We start from the raw sequence: 16827 nt of genomic DNA, 5'->3' as shown, positions 1-16827 counted from the left end.
ATGTTGTTATGTTGAGATATTTCGAAGAATTTAGGAAATCAAACTGTAATGGGGAACCTTTGACTACCATTTAAATTTTACTTTTTGACTACCCTTGTCATTTCTTTCTTACCTGTTTATATGATGTCACCCTGCCTGTGAAATCAAGCCCAATGTATTATAATATAAGTATGAGAGAATGAGCATAAAAGTTTGATTTCAACCATTAATTTCACCATCATTTAACATGGTCTTACTCAGTTTAAATAGAACATTTCAAGGTTATACATTCACAGAATGTTCTTTACATTATGTAGAATGGTTTTATGTAAAAAACAATACATGACAAAAAATAACTTTAGCTTGATTTCACAGCCAGGGTCACATATGTATAACCTTTTTCCACTGTAGAGAACATGTTCTGTGGATGCTTTAGGTTCTTTATGGAACCTTTTTATGGAAGCATTGTATAGCACCTTTATTTTAAGAGTGTAACTAGTTTCTCTACACTATCTTCATTGTAAAAAGCCGCATTTCAGATGCCTTCAATTTTTAAGTTGAATAAAATTAGCCTTATGAGTCAATGGAACTTAATTATTTTGAACTGAATTAAAAAAAATTGTTGTAAAATACATAAATATAATTTAAGTTTAATTGACACATAAAACTAATTTGATTAATTAAATGAAACTGTTTAACTTTTAAAGTTGTTTGTTTGCATTGTAGATTTTTTCTTATATTTATTTTTATGCATATTTAAAGGTATTCTTTTATTCTTTTTTGGGAGGGTTGACCAAAAAAAGATATCTGTGAGTAGTGAGTAGACTGTGAAAAGGTTACCTGGTCAGATTAACCTTTGACATTTCTGTTGTGACCTTCATCTGGTAAAATACATTTTGGCGTAAATAACATGAATGCATGAATCCACTCTGCCTTGTATGATCGGTTCAGTTTGCTGTTTGGTTCTGCGTGACAAATAGACGTACATGATTTTAAAACAAAAATAAAATGTTCTTTACGGTGTCGGTTCGACTGCATTTCTAAGACCTTGGAAACACGGATTTAAGATGTTTTAATGCTAATTAATGCCTTATTCTGACATTATGGAATTTAAGACTATTTAAGACATTATAACTGCTTTATGAAGTGTACTTAACAACTAATGCCTATTTCAAGCTGCACATCGAGTCGTGTCATGAAGTTCGGATCATTTCAAAGTGGTTTCCTGCACATGACAATGGGTTTACTGCACTCAATCAGCTAAAATGTACAAATTGCCAATGGTAATACCAGTTAAACTTTACAGCTACCATCAACCCACACATTCTCTATTTCTATCTTTTCTCTTAGTGTCAGTGTTGTCATCGTGATTAAAAGTCACTGGTTTCAGTAACAGAAATAATTTGACCTTTAACCCCATTTCGCCCTTTCCCTCTTCTGTCCAGCCTGCCCTCCGTTTTTTTCCTTTTCACTGCCTCCTGTCTATCATTCTTACTCATCAATATTCCCGCTCACCCTCCATCTTTATCACAACATCCATCTATCTTTCTCCCATAATCCCCCTCTCCTTCCCTTTCCGCCCCCCGTATCACTTCATTCCTCCTTCTCTCCCCCCATTCCATTTCACATCTCTCTCTTTCTCTTTGTCTATCCATCCATTTCCCATTGCCTTTTCTTCCTACCTCTTTTATTGTTTCATTTCCTTTCCTTTTTATGCCCCACTTGGCTGTCTCTCTATCCATCCTTGTCTCTGTGTTCGTGATAATAACTAAAATAAGAGTTTCTTCTGCCATTATTTATTTGACTCCTCCTGAGCGCAGGGAGATATCAAAAGCTACTTGGAGCCAGCACAGGGGACCCGTACTACATTTGGGGAATGGAGAGGAGCACTATGGGAAGGAGCGAGGGATGGGGGGGTAGGGGCTCTACTGCTGGTAGATGAGGGGGGTTTGGGGGGGTTAGGAAATCGGTCTGGCTAGAGGAACAGCTTTTCACCTATCTCTCTCTCTCTCTCTCCCCACACTGCTTTGTATTCTGTGGAGATGACAGGGGAAAGCTTTATTGCTCTGAGTTGGTATCGATCGGGGCCCCAGACAGGGGGAGAGCGCACAGACGACCATTACAGGCACTTTCTCAACGACCGCTCCCTACGAGCACAACCCCACCCTACCCCCCTCTCTCCTTTTCATTGCCTCTGAAATTCAAATTCAAGGTTTCTTCCTTGAGGCTTGACTGAGAAAGAGGGAGAAAAGAGAGGAGAGAAAAAATCTGGTTGGGAAAAAGACGTGCGGCAAAAGAAAATGTATCAATATTTCAACAACCTAGGAATAAACATGAAGTCCTACATTTCTCTTGTTCCTTTCAACTCGCTTTTCATTTGTTACTATTTGTTGCATTTTTAATATCGCACAGGACTTTTGTTTGTTGTAGGTTCAAACCATAGAAGTCTGATATCTGTTTGTGCATACAGTGTTTCTTCTCACATGTACATATGCACATTATGATGCACAAACAGCATTCTGCTCCATAGAGAACTGAAGACAGGTACTGTGAATACTGACTGGCTGCGGACCAATACCATTTGACTCTGTGTATGTGTGACTGTTAAAATCCCAATGGGATACTTTCCTTCTTTCACACTCGGGAATGAGACCTATCACCTATAATCTCCCTCTTCACAGAATTCCTGATTTTTAAATCAGTCTTTGGCGAGACAAGAGCGCCAACATCCCTCTCTGCTTTCTCTCTCTCAGCTCACTGCAGCACCGAACTGTCATTTTCAAGAAAATGCTTTCTGCTACCCCCCTGACCCTGACTATCAAAAAATCATACATGCTATAGTATAAATATTAATTCTCTATTACCTTGGTGAAAAGGCCTCACCTGCCGAGACTGAACTATGACCTTGGGGAATATGGAGTTCTATCTCCTCGGTCCTCATGGAGTGGGTTATAAAAGGAGTGGAAAAGGTTTGCACACATATTCCAGAAATATTGAGCCTCGGTGCCTATGTAGGAGGTGAAGATTGAATCTGGCATGCAACATGCCGTGATGTCATTTCCTCTCAGTCACCCCTTAGATTTCTCGTCCCTGCTCTTAAGTGTATTGTTTATTATGTATTAAATATCTTTATTCATGGCTGTCTTTTCTGGTCAATAGTAGAAATGTTTTGATCTGACAATACGCCAATAATGATTTAATTTCCAACCAGACAGGTTCCCGAACACCAAAGGAGTCAGTCTCTACTAACCACGTGGGAATAGTTCAAGGGACTTCAACGCAGCAACTGTGCACCATGTTTACACATGTGAGTCAATCGCTCCCACGCCAATCGATGGCAAGAAAGAGAGAGAATCCGTTACCTTTGGTCATTAAGACGGGGGAATCCCAGACTTAGGGTGGTTAGGGGGTTCATTGATAGAAAGAGAGTATTTGGCAAAGAGAGAGAGCAGACAATTATCTGTATTGATTAAAGTAAGGCAAGCACAGTGAAGAACAGAGCGCACTATGTGTCGATCAATAGGGAGAGAGAAAAGGAGGAAAAGAGAGATGGAGAGGGGGAATTGTAGGAAGAAAGGGTCAATAGGGTGGGAAAAAGACGATGACAGAATCATGTTTGAAAAAGAGAATAAGAGCGATGTAGGTAACAAAGTAAGAGTGCATGAAGTTTAATTGGCTACAGATGGAAACGTTCATTATTCAGATACATGTTTACATTCAGACATATTATAATATAATATTATAAATTCACCTAACATATTAATTATTTGTAGCTTTGGGTAGAAAGCACTTTATAGAACACTGAAACCTGTGGCAGAACTCATATGTTAACATTAAAATTGAATCAGCCTATTTGAGTCACACCTGACTGAAAATTTAGTCAACTTTTACCCACTTTCACATTCACACTCTTTAACTTTTTTCTATTTGAACACAATCAGAATTATTATAAAGATAGGAAAGATGTTGTAATGTATCTATTTATTTTTCTGTCATCTATTTTGAAAGCCAGTGCAGCTTTCCAATACATTCCTTTCATATCTTACACCATTTTTGTGTACTTTGATCAAGTCTTATTTAACCATAGAAGTTTAGACACTAAAGAATAGGAATGCACTGGTGCTCCTTCATAAAAGTACATGATATTTATCACTGTTTACTGTGTCATTGTATAGTGAAATGGTGGTGAATGAATTTCCCCTCACAGGGATTAATAAAGTTGTCTAATCTAATATAATCTAAATAATGACCGAATTTTTATTTTGAAGGTGAGCTATTCCTTTAACATGTGTAGAGTCATTTCCATTAAAGGGTATGGCTGAATGTGTATGTGTGTGAGCAGGCGAGTTTGTATATATGTTGGGTATCTTAGGGGGCCAACATCACTTCTCCTCGGAAACGAGTGAAATGCCATGACAAAGGCTTCAAAGAGGAGTAACAAGGAGTGAACTATGTAGACACAAGCAGTGTGGACAGACCCGCTGCCTGCTCTTTCTCAAAATATTAATCCCCTTTCAGACAAACTTGACCCCCCCCCACTATACACACACTCCCCTTTCCGCTCCCCCTAGGAGCAGAATGCATATCTACAGACTGCACTAACCGTTGCCTGGTAACCGTGACCCTCATCAGCTAACACCAGTAACGACAAAACATTGGTTCAATCCAGCAACAAACTCAGTTGTTGCTTAGTAATGTAACACTGTGTAGAAAGCATGTGTTAGTGCACTTTAGCTGAAGTTTTAAAGTAAAGCTGAGACCAAAATTGTGAGCAATAAGGACATTTAAAATCAAATGTTTGAACATATAAAACAGAAAAATATATATAAAACACACATGGCCTGCATTAATCAACACATACTGTACATACTATTGTGATAACTTCCAGATGCTTTTATGTTTTCTTTTGTGATTGAAACTGTACTTTATTTGTCCTGTCAGCCTATGCAGTATCAACTTGATAAACAAGTCTTAATAACCATATTCCTGCCATTACACTAAGTGACCCTCAACACGCAGAACTCAAATGTAAAAATATCGCTGCTGTCCTTCTGAAACCTTTATTTCATGACATAAATCATTATCAATCATTGTTTGTCACTGGGTTTTGTAAATATCTAACCAATAAAAAGTATTAAAAAGTGCTTGTCAACACTGTATTCAATCATTTTAAACAGTGTTTCTCCCATTTCCTGAAAAACACAGAATTTGGACTTCCAAGATTTCAGAAGGCCTAAGACGATATTTAAATTTAATGTAGAAAAGAAGGTTTGTCCTATATTCTTAGCCATGAAGAGGCTAGATTACTAGACTTCAGAATAACGTTAGATTTCCATATTCATTTTGTATAAAGTAAATTGTCCAAATAAATATTATAACTTGACAACTGCAATGTGTACACACTGTATAAACAAATGTCCCTTTGTTTAATAACAATAATACATGAATAATTAATAGCCTAATACATTTTATAAAAGTTTGTAAGTAATTAAAAGGTATATAATACAATTTCGTGTTAAATCATTAAAAAAATTATCATTTAAATAGATCTTTATAGTATTAGGGGATAAACCTTGTTTAAGATGAGGCAAGGTTACGTGAAGGAGGACGCAAACTGATAAAAGGATAATGAATCAGATCTCATATGGCTGTAAATACTTCATTAGATATTTTAAACACACACAAACACATGCATATAAACACACACAAGCAAATTACCAAAATGATATATTATGAATGATGATGAGTATAAATAGATGTATAAATACAAAACTCTAAACACAAACTCTGAACACAGTTGTCTGAAGAAACACAGAGAGAAAACTGAAGAGAGGGTTGCTGAAATAAAAAGGGCACGAGAATTCAGGTGTATAGTTATGCATGCATGACATCACAGGACCCTCCCCAGCCCCTGGGAGTGGGTGCCTTGGAAACGGTCACTAAGGGAACAGACGAATAAGGAAGAAAGAGAGAGAGAGAGAGAAAGAAGGTGAGAAAGGAAGGAATAAAAGAGAGTTAGGAAGCATTCTGCTCTGCCGAGCAAAATAAAAGTGAGAAAGAAGTTAAGCACCAAAAGACAGAGAAAGACGAACAGAGCAAGAAAGAGAGGGACGATGTGACAGGTGAACACAAAAGACTACACTAACACATAATACAGTATTTTCACAATATATTTCATTTGCTATAAAGTTATATTATAGTGCAGAATACATAGCTAGTATAAAAGATATTAAGACAGCATTGAAACATGTGAGATTTCATTACATTATTTGAAGAGGCAGTGGTGGCAGGAGTCGAGGCCTGCAGAGAGCAATGAAACACATCCATCTTCCACCTCCCTCCTTACTAATACAAAACAATGAAAGAAGAGCCTGGAGGCTTATAATGTATTAATTGCCAAATCTGTGAAACTAACAAACTATCTAACCACTATGTATATAAAGCTTAATAAAAGCTGCTGATTGATATCTCCAAAAACCAAAATCCTATTTCACTTTCCAGCCACCTGATAGGAAATTACCTGGAGCTGCGCCCTCCAATCATTTGGCTTTAATGTAAATTTATGCTGATGTTAAAGTTCACATTTCCATTTATATTCCATATACTCCCACAGCCCCGTTCACCGGGGTCTGAGACAAGCATCTCCTGTTACATCATTCATGAGCCTCCTTGAATATCAAACTGCTTTAGTACTGTATACATCACCATGCTGAAAACACACATTCCAACAAAGGAGGAAAATAAAGGCGAAGAGGAGGGACTTGAAAGGATATTAGGGCACAACGGACCCCGGTAGCCATCTCATCACCAATCCATCAACAACCTACAACCTATATGAAGCTTAAACTTAGGCTAGATTTGGAGGGAAACAAGAGACTTTGAATTGATAGTTCAACCAAAAATGAAAATTCTGCCATTTACTCACCCACTTGTCATTTCAAAGCTGTATAACTTCATTTCATCTGCAGAACACAAAAGAAGATATTTGGAAGAATGTTGGTAATTTACCATTTACTTGAATTGCATGGTTTTGTGTCTATGTCGATGGGTACCGCCATTGTTCGGTTACCAATATTCTCCAAAATATCTTCTTTTGTGTTCTGCGGATGAAATAAAGTCATACAGGAATGAAATGACAAGAGAGTGGCCAATGATGACCGAATTTTCATTTTTCATGAACTATCCCAAGTCAAACTAGTCAAACTAATCTTTGTCGTATAGCCACAACCTAAACATGATGAAGAATCTTTAGTTTGGCAATCTTTAGGCAGTAATCTCAGTACAGCGCTCTCTCTGTCCTCCCTAAACTTTCGCTTCGCTTCGTAGGACCTTTTAAGGTTCGTTAAAACTTACAGAAATGACAGATTCTGCTATCAGCCGCAACACAGCCGTGTAAAAAACATCCAACTAGTTCCAGAACCATCCAAATGTGAATTTACAGATGCTTATCCACTCGGGTGCAAGTGTCCGCGGTGGGCGCGAGATAGAGGAAGCAGAGAAATCTCGAACCGACATGTTCTCATATATACTGATAGGAGTATCTGACTCCACAATACTATTGCAGCATTGTTGAGTAAATGGTGCGCTACCCCCACCTTCCACCCGCTAGGTTGAGTCTTTAACCTTGACCTCTCGTGCTTCTGCCTCCAGTAATGAAGTCAACCCCCCGTCCCCCCCACTACCCCCCTCCCCTTTTATATATGCCCCCAGCTCTGCTGTCCAGAGCTCCTCTCATTCATAGTAAACACTATTGATTTTTCAGCACAGAGAGTAAAAAAAGCCATGAATTTTAATGTTACTATCTATCCCTCGCCCTCGCTCTCTCTCTTTCTATTTGTCATCTTTTCCTCTCATCCATTTTGCTTCTATCCCTCCATCCTATCTTCTCTTGTGCTAAATGTGAGAGTTGAAGCAAGTGTGTGTTTGGTCGGTTTTAAAGTTTGAGTATGTGCATGTGTGTGTGTGTGTGTGTGTGTGTATGAAGCGCTAATGCTCTCCCCTCTTTCACCCTCTGTGACTGAGACCGATTGATTTTTCTGTAAGCAGCGTTGAGGCTATGACAGGCCAGTAGCGACAGACAGCAAAGCTCATCGACGGCCAATAAACACAGAAACAAATCTCCTTAAAAATCCTTCTAGCTTGGAACAGTGTGGCCGGAGAGAACAAAAGAGAACAACAGAAGATAGAGGAAAGCTTTTATAACTTTCTTAAGATAAATCATTAAACATTCATGTATCATCACATCAAATAAATAAAACTTTACTGTTCAAAACAAAGAATCACAAAAGGGTTTATGCACAAGGGACGATGACGTGCTTCCGCTAAAATCACTGTCAGCTTTCTAGCTTCCGCTTTCATAGCACTAAGGGGATTTTTTCAGATTTTCACCAATGTGTTTAGTTGGAAAACGTTCAACTTTCGGCAAACCGGCAACATTAGGAGGAGCATTGTTAAGTGCCTGTTTGTTTGTTAAGTTTGTTGATGTACCTGGAAACTGATAGCCTGAAGTGCTTCTCCTTTTTGGTTGTCGATGTATTTCAAAGTGTTTGAATAATAAGACTCACGTTGTTGATCGTAATCCTATGAGCATCCTGAAGCGAAATGTGGCACCGGATGTAACAGAGCTGGCAGAGATTTTAGCGGAAGGATGCCATCGCTCCGTGTGCATATACCCCATTGAGACCTCTACTAGACATCAATGAGATTTAATTATCTGTTTCAAAAGAGATCTTAACAACGTCTCAAACTATGCTCAGAGTCTGTTTCAGGAGAAACATCTGAGACAACGTTAATATTTAAAAGAAATATAACTGAAAACGTTATTAAGAGCTGTAAAGCAGCAACCTCTGAGCAATAAAAATTTCCTCTGCTTTGACACATGGGAGCACCGTTTTTTATGAGGGAATGATTTAGAAATCAAATTATTGTCAGGAATGAACATGTCATTCCTCGTAAAATCTGCAACCCAATATATTTTTATGACTGTAATCATTTCTGCCATGTTGCCTGTGCTTTCATATCACCTCATATTCATTCCACACATGATGAATATGAGGTTAATCAGTCGTGATCCAGCGTTCCCGCTTTAACGTCCACCTGCATCATCATGTGCACGAGACTCTGTTTATTTGTACTGCCTCGTTTTTAAGTGAAGGTACATGATTTGCTCTTAAACATATGAGAAAATAATACATACTAGATATAAATGTAGAGTTATTTGATGCAATAGGCATTTTATGTACTCAGGTGCAGAGAACAAATTGGCAAGCCACATATTGATCGATAAGCCCGGATTGAAGGAAACCCTTTTAACAGGGTCCCTGTCTGGGGATTCAGAGTCTGTCCCCCCCACACCTTAATTTGATTGATGATCATACTTGTCACTCAAGGCAGCATGTGGCCAATTACAAGATTTCTACAGGAAGGTGGCTGGTGTTGTCGGCCGCGTTGTCAGTTAAAAATACCCTGTGAATGGGCTACTATTCATGGTTTTTAAAATTTCACAATCATTAACAGTAATGGACGCAAGCAACCTGAATTAAACCCAAAAAAGTACAAATAAAGAGCAAAGATGAAACATAAATATGCTCTACAAAATGAACGAAACATGATCATGCTGGTAAAAAAGGAAGGAGTCATCCACACACCTCTCTCTCTATTTCAATAAGAGCAGACTTGTCTTAACCATCAGGACACTTGGCCACTACAATATACTCTACATCAAATGTAAATTTGATTTATCATAGCATCTTGTTGCAAATTTAGATGTGAATTAAGTTAGAAACCTGTTTTATATAAAAGAATTGAGAGAATATTTATGATTAATAAACACTTATCCCATGACATAAATCACGATTTATAAAGTAAAAGCAAAACACAACTATCACATACACCTTGAAAGACAGCCGCTAAACCCATAGTGTGAACGGCCGGCCTTTATCATCATAAATCTTAAATGAGATGGAGGAAGAGAACAGATTTAGGTCTCCGGCTTGATCATGAAGAGTGAAGGTCATAATCAAGCTGCAAGCTTTTATTACAAATTCTTTATTATCTAAATTTGTGCTGCACACATAAACCAGCTGCTCCAATGACAAATGACTTGCCAATTTTCATAAGAGGAACGAGGCAAATTTACAAAGTTTATAACTGTGTGTCAATCCATCGATTTTTTCCTACGTGTCTTTCCTGAAAATCTGACAATCTCTTAGTACATTGGTTTAAAAAACCCAGTCAGTAAACTTTCTACGAGACCGTCATTTCCAATATCAATCCGTCCATTCTTGTCTATTTATCTACCTCTTTCAGTCCCCCCTTCACTCTACATTTTCCCCCATTTTCAATCCATCCACAAACAAAAGTCCTGTGTGTCTGAGGGGAATTTAACAATCTCTCTCTCCATCTCCGACAAATGCGGCCATACGCGAGCAAATGCACACGTGCAGCCGGATAATCACACTAAATTAACACTGCGGTGCAGAATCCACATGAGCAGCTTTAGAGTGCTGGTGTGCTTGTGGGGGGTGTATTGACCAGGTGCTCTATCACAGATGTGTTGATTAAGAACCTGTCTGTAGTGTACACTTGAACAATGAACACTTCTATTCCTCTGCCTTCATGTGGCCACCCACATCTCCAGAGTGTGTTTTTGTATGAGAAAGACAGAGAGAAATAAAGGCAGCAAGAGCAATAAACAGGTTTGCATTTCTTTCTTATACTCTCTGGTATTTTAAGCAACTAAAGGCAGCCTGCCACACACTACAAGGTAATCAGGACGATTTTTGGCTGAGTTCTCTTCTTTTGACCATAACATCCGGGTTATCTTGATGGTTCTACAGATTTTCCTGTGGAGAAGAACATTGTGGCTGCACCAATATCAAATCAGAAATGTCAAACATTTACAATCCCAAGGACAAACGCACATGCAGTCTGTCACGTTGAAAAAAACGATACCCAATCAGAAAGTGTAAAATCTATGTGCACGCTGTCTTAAGTTCATCCAAGCCTTATTCTTTTGTATTGTGATTTTTTCTTAAAAAACAGTGCAAACACTTTTGTCCCAATTTCTTCTTGCTCTGCTGTGTGTGTTTGTGTCTTCTCGTCCGCCTTGTTCGATTTATCTGAAGTCACGTTTGACCACAAGAGATTTGTGGTGTTCTGGTTGTATGTGAATGTGGTGTTCTGTCCTACAATATAGGAACTGTTAAATCATGTTATTGGTCTTTATCATATTATGATGAAATATGTGCTTCAGACAGCACCAATCACAATTCAGTATATGCAAATATCATGACGATGTCATCATTTATATAATAAGATATAAATGGATATAATACAGTAAATGTAAATACCGTAAATATAGCAATCATATATGAAGTCTATACATTAAGCTGTTTCTATGGCTAAATATAGTCTCTCTAATTGTACACAACAGTCCACAGACATACAATCGCCCAAGTGTGTGTATAACTGTGTGTGTGTGCCGGGACTTGTCGCTGGGGGAAGAAGGGTAACTATAGGGAATTCTTTACTGAGTTCCATCTCTCAGCAGTGCTAATGAGTGGAAGGGTATCATCAGTTTTAATACACCATAGAAGGTCGACCAACACGCATGAACAAACACTTTTCCAATGTTGAAACTAACCGTACAGCCAGAAGACCTGTGGGAGTACTGTCACTAAATAAACATCATGATAACATAGCATATCAATCAGAGTAAGATGAGGACAGAGAGAGAGAGAGAGAGAGAGAGAGAGAGAGAAAGACACATAGCAAAAAGTGGTTGAACATTCCGTATTGACATCTCCCTTATATCTATTGATTTCCCATTATGTTACAAATAAACCCAAGCTGATATTTTGTCATTGAAAATCATCTTAACACCAGGACTCCTCCTGATCTATAAACACGCACGCACACTCTCTTACTCTTGCTCCCAAACACACAAGTTTTAGCTGCAAAACATCCCTAGAGGTCCTTGTGAGGATGTGGAGTCAATCTTAAGTATGTATGTTTCATTTTGTTGCTGCTATTTTAAATGAATTCCATTACTGACAACTGGCATCTTGATTTTAAATCTTAAGTTAATAAGACAATTAATTTGAGCGCTTTCGAGTTTAATCTTAACTGAATAAACTCAATAAAATAGATCTGTAACTTGATACAGCTCAAAATGATTAAAAACCGAAGGCTTCAATAAAAAGATTTTTCATCCTATAGGACCTGTCTGATGCCATTCATAAAATATTAATGGAGCTGTTAATGCCATAACTCCGGAGACCTCTTTCAGCATCTTCATTAGCTTCTTTAACTCACATTTCACTGCTGATTATATTCTGTATAATTGTGTATGTGACATATAAAACCTTGAATCCTTTGCTTCTGTGTGCACAGTTCCACTGTTTATGACAAAATGTTTAACAGCTGCATAAAAGTCTAACTCTGCATAGGCTGCTGTGTTTAGTAAACTTAAAAAAAAAAACACATACTGTACTCCATTTATTCTTGGGCACACTTAGGCAAACTATCACACCCACCCCTCATCTGCATTGAAAATAGTGTAAGGCATGTATAATTAAAAACATACAAAATGTACAATCTTTCTTATCTCTCATCACTAATGAGCGAGACAAGCGTGTCCATACAAGCCGAAGATCACCTCTCCCACTCAAACTTGGTTTTCCATACTCATTCTCATTTTTCACTGTCATCTGCGCCTACTTTCCTTTAGTGCTCCACAGCTTTTTCTTTTTTTCTGCCCTCTTTTTATCTTCTTTTGACACTCGCTTTTTTCAGCAAAAGGGGCATGAAGCTCCACCACTTTTCCCCTGGCCCTGTTAATCTCTGAGGGGAAGAGCCTCATTAGTCCTTCCCTTTAGCCTGTATCATTCTGCAGGTCCACAGAAAACCTGGTTATGCAAATTATGAGGATGATTAAAAAAATATAACCTAACAATTAACAACTAACAATGGTTAGGTTAAAATATGAGGCAATACTTTAGAAACACCTCCCATATTCTGAATTACATAAATTACAACTTCCAAGCTTTGTCAAAGATAAAGGGTCTCACATATATATAAGCTTTGTTCTCTATAAAATAGAAAATATAAAGCAGCATTATGTTTATGTATCTTCAACGCTGTCGAGATCCAGGCTACACCTATCTACTCCCACTCGACCCCCACCCTCCACCCGTCTCCGCGGTCTTTCGTCTGTCTACGGAGCATCCGTACAACCGGCAAGTTCCCTCAATAGAAACAATAACGGAAACGTTTGATTTTTTTTGCAGGTTGCCATTCTCCAATTCCACACGTTATACACAAAATAATGTATGTGGTCTTTTAATCTAAAACACTTCTAGTCGATCTCACGTGTACAGTTTACCATCACACTACACATCCAGATTTGTAAAGCAGACACAAAATGTAAAAGCGGAATAAATGTTCATTTCTTTGTTTCGTCGCAATCCTTCCTCCTCTATTGTAGCAGCTCTGATTCTCTCCTCTCTCCCCTCGATCCGCCGGCCCCGGAATCGATCTCCGCAGGATCGATAAGTTGCCATGAATATTCCCAGCTCACCGCGAGTTTAGTTCGGGGGAGACGGAGGCAGAGGCAGAGGCGAGAGGAGGAGACGGACGGATGCGGAGGCTTGGAAAAACTAACCCACCGAACGCGAGACTGGAATACTGCTCGGGAAACACCTTAACAAAACAAAACCTTCGTTTAAAGGGCGAGACGGTGCGGCTTCGTTGAGGACAGTTCTGCCATTTACAAACTTGAATTGCGCGAAAGAAAGCGGGAAATAAACGGAGGATGTTTCATTCACACGATGGATACGGGGATAAGGCCCCTGAGTGAAATGAAGAGAGGAGATTTCACGGAGCTTGCGGTTATGGTGTGAAGGGAATGGGATGGTTATGATGGAAGAAGGCTTACCGGAGTGGGAGCGGAGAGCCAGCGGGGACCTGAGGTGCCAGGCGTGGAGATCAGATGCGCTTCTCGGCAAAACAAACGGCACCGGCAAAGGAACAAACATGATCCTCCGTCTTCTTGGCTTGTTCTTATGAGCTGTTTTCTTTTTCTCTTTTCAATATTAGCAGTAGTTTAAGAGACTTTTAACACGCTTGGTCCCGTCTGCGTTCCTGGTAGAGAGCTTTCAGCAATTCCGGGATAAAACAGGCTGATTCGTAATAGTAATAGTTACATGATATATTTTTTGGTTTTCTATTAACTTGAATATACTTTTGGTCTACGTGCATAGATACTCAAATTGCGCACAGTCTGTGTTTTTCCAGCGTGCACACAGGCGGATAGACTGAATGGAACAAGACAAACGTGGGCTATTTTATCTTCACTTTTACTTTAACGCTTGTCTAATTGTTTTGGTATTAAGCTGCAGTATTTGGTATAATAGTTCGGTTTGGCATAATGTTTATATCTGTCACTCAAACGCGTAGATTTATCTAACGAACGTTGAGGACTGCATATCTCCAGTATGTATGTTCGGCCGGCCTGCTTCGCCCCTAGGGTCGCAGTCGCTTTAACTTTGGTTAACGTTATATGCTTGTAAAATAAACGGACGTGTCTGCATTTGTTCTAATAAAGACAAAACATTTCACACCCTGACTCTAAACGTACAAAAGACAGCGGATATTGTGTTATTACTTGGCTAAAGGTGCATTTTTTGGTGAATTGATTTGGTCTAGCTCCACTATAGCTCTCTTCCTTGTTTGCTACGGGCTACACATTCATTCATGCAAAGTCACTAAACGTGTGTTAAAATGGCATTGCTTTCGCTCGTTAAAAAAAAATCCATACAAAAATAAGGCAACTCAACGTGCTCGCCCCTCCTCTCGCGCACCTTGTCACAAGCCAGTAATTAAAACGCGATCGATCTATAAATAACTAAATCAGGTAAGCAAACAAATAATGAACGAAAACATCCGGGGAAAGAGCTCGTTGCGTTGCCGGGTTTTAAGATCACTTGCCTATCCTTTCGTCCATCCGCCTGCGTGTTTTGCTCTGTCTGCTTGTTCCCGTTATTTGGGAACCCCAATAGCTCACTCGTGCACGCTCTCCTCCATACGCTCGCGCGCTCTGATTCCACGCTGCCTGCAACATTGAAGCGCAAGCGGAGCCGTTACAACTCTCACATCACCGCCACCCCACTCCACCCCCACCCTCTCTCTCTCTCTCTCTCTCTCTCTCTATCTCTCTCTTTCTCTCTCTCTCTCATCCTAACGGTTCCGTGTCCACCAAAAGGTAAAATCCCACACAGATACCAACAACCCTGACTCACCTAATACATCATAACAACAGATGTTCGTTAAACCGCACAACACTTAATAACCTAGAACATTAATTTAAGCATATTTAATTCAATAAACGAGCAACGTTTTGATTTTTGACCTAAAATAAAATATTCGTTGTATATAATGAACGTTATTTGATTTATTTGAACAGTGTTTGGAGCACATCTTGCTGGCTTTTATGAGAGCCGGTGTATAAGGAAATCTCGCCGTGCCAGCAAACCTCCCGGGGGCCTTAATCAGCGAACGCTCGCGGCTTCTCTTCCTACCGCCAATTCATCACGCCCTGTCAATTACAAAGCACGCTGCGGCGCACTTACACACAAGATTATTGTCGATATAGATTTTTAAATAGAAAAATCTATACGCTAAACACTCAAGTCGATAGTAGTGAATCGATTTCACTAGGCAGCGGAACTCTGTGAGCGCAGACTCAGTCTAGGCAATGACGAACGAACGGTGAACTTGCGCTCGCAAACACAAATGTTGCATTTTAATTCAAACGCACACAAATACTGCTGTACACAACTAAAGAGATCTTTCTTTATTGTTACACTTGCACTGTTATTATTGTTGTTTAACACATGATGCTGTTCAGTTTTATGGGTGTCTCTGACTGCAACAATGTCCTCTCTCCACATTTTATTCATCAGAAAGATGTGTTTTTATTGTCGGTCTCCTTTTCTTTCATCTTGCTGTTGACAGATGACATCCGCCGGTCAAGTGAAAGAGATGAAAAGAAGGAGAAGTGACCAGTTGTCCCTCACGTTCCCCCTTGACGCAATGAGGTAACGGGCGCTCGGCCCCTCCCTCAAGCACTCCGTTCAGACAAAAGCAATTATTTCTTGTAGAATATAGTGTGGTTGTGCGCATCTAAGAGAAGGAGAGCGGGACTGGAGGGAAAGAGAGTGCGAAATTGAGGGAGAGGAAAATAAGATGGTGTTGGTAGGATAGGGAGCTAACACCTCTTTCCTAACTGTGCTCTCTCCTCATCCACACATAACTATCCCATTGTTTCTGTTTGTGTGACGTCTTGGAGACAGAAATAGGAAAAGCTGTTTTTTATTCTCATACGCACTTTTTTAACATAACATTTAACATAAGACAAGCGTTAAATAGCCAGTTTTTGTAATATCCATATACTGTATCCGACCCAAGTTTGCAGGTATACACAAGAACATTTACTGTTACTTTATTTTAATATTTGTGTTACAGTCATTTTGTAGAAAGATAAAAAAATGTATCCCTCTGCATAGTTAGTTTGATCATTTTTATCATAATAAGTCATTGGTTTTAAGATCTAATGAAGATTTTTTTTAAATCAACATATGTGAATATATAACCCTTGCCTCGAATATGGACAAAGCAGTTGTTTTGTCATTTTGCCTAATGCTGAGAAGAAGTTTGTCTATAACTGTTACCTGTCTTTAGGAGAGCAGTGACAGCTTTAGATTATCAGATCAGTCTACATGAGTGTGAAATGAAATGCATGCATGATTAATGCTGCCGTGTTTGTTATTGATGATTAAACTGTCACGC

The 16827-nt window shown here is 39.0% G+C and overlaps 1 protein-coding gene across 1 annotated transcript in view; it reads right to left on the bottom strand.

Moving 5' to 3' along the window:
- Window positions 1–15099, bottom strand: part of pou2f2a (POU class 2 homeobox 2a) — a 35447-nt gene extending 20348 nt beyond the window's left edge. Inside the window, exon 1 of the mRNA XM_056763175.1 lies at window positions 13916–15099. Within this exon, the coding sequence (XP_056619153.1) occupies window positions 13916–14015 (100 nt within the window). The 5' untranslated portion in view covers window positions 14016–15099. The remainder of the gene's footprint in view (window positions 1–13915) is intronic.
- Between the last annotated feature and the right edge of the window lie 1728 nt (window positions 15100–16827).

The sequence above is a fragment of the Triplophysa dalaica genome, chromosome 12 (genome assembly GCF_015846415.1).
Source record: "Triplophysa dalaica isolate WHDGS20190420 chromosome 12, ASM1584641v1, whole genome shotgun sequence".
NCBI lineage: Eukaryota > Metazoa > Chordata > Actinopteri > Cypriniformes > Nemacheilidae > Triplophysa > Triplophysa dalaica.
Note: the sequence above shows the minus strand (reverse complement) of the source record. Positions and strands in the feature narration are given on the sequence as shown.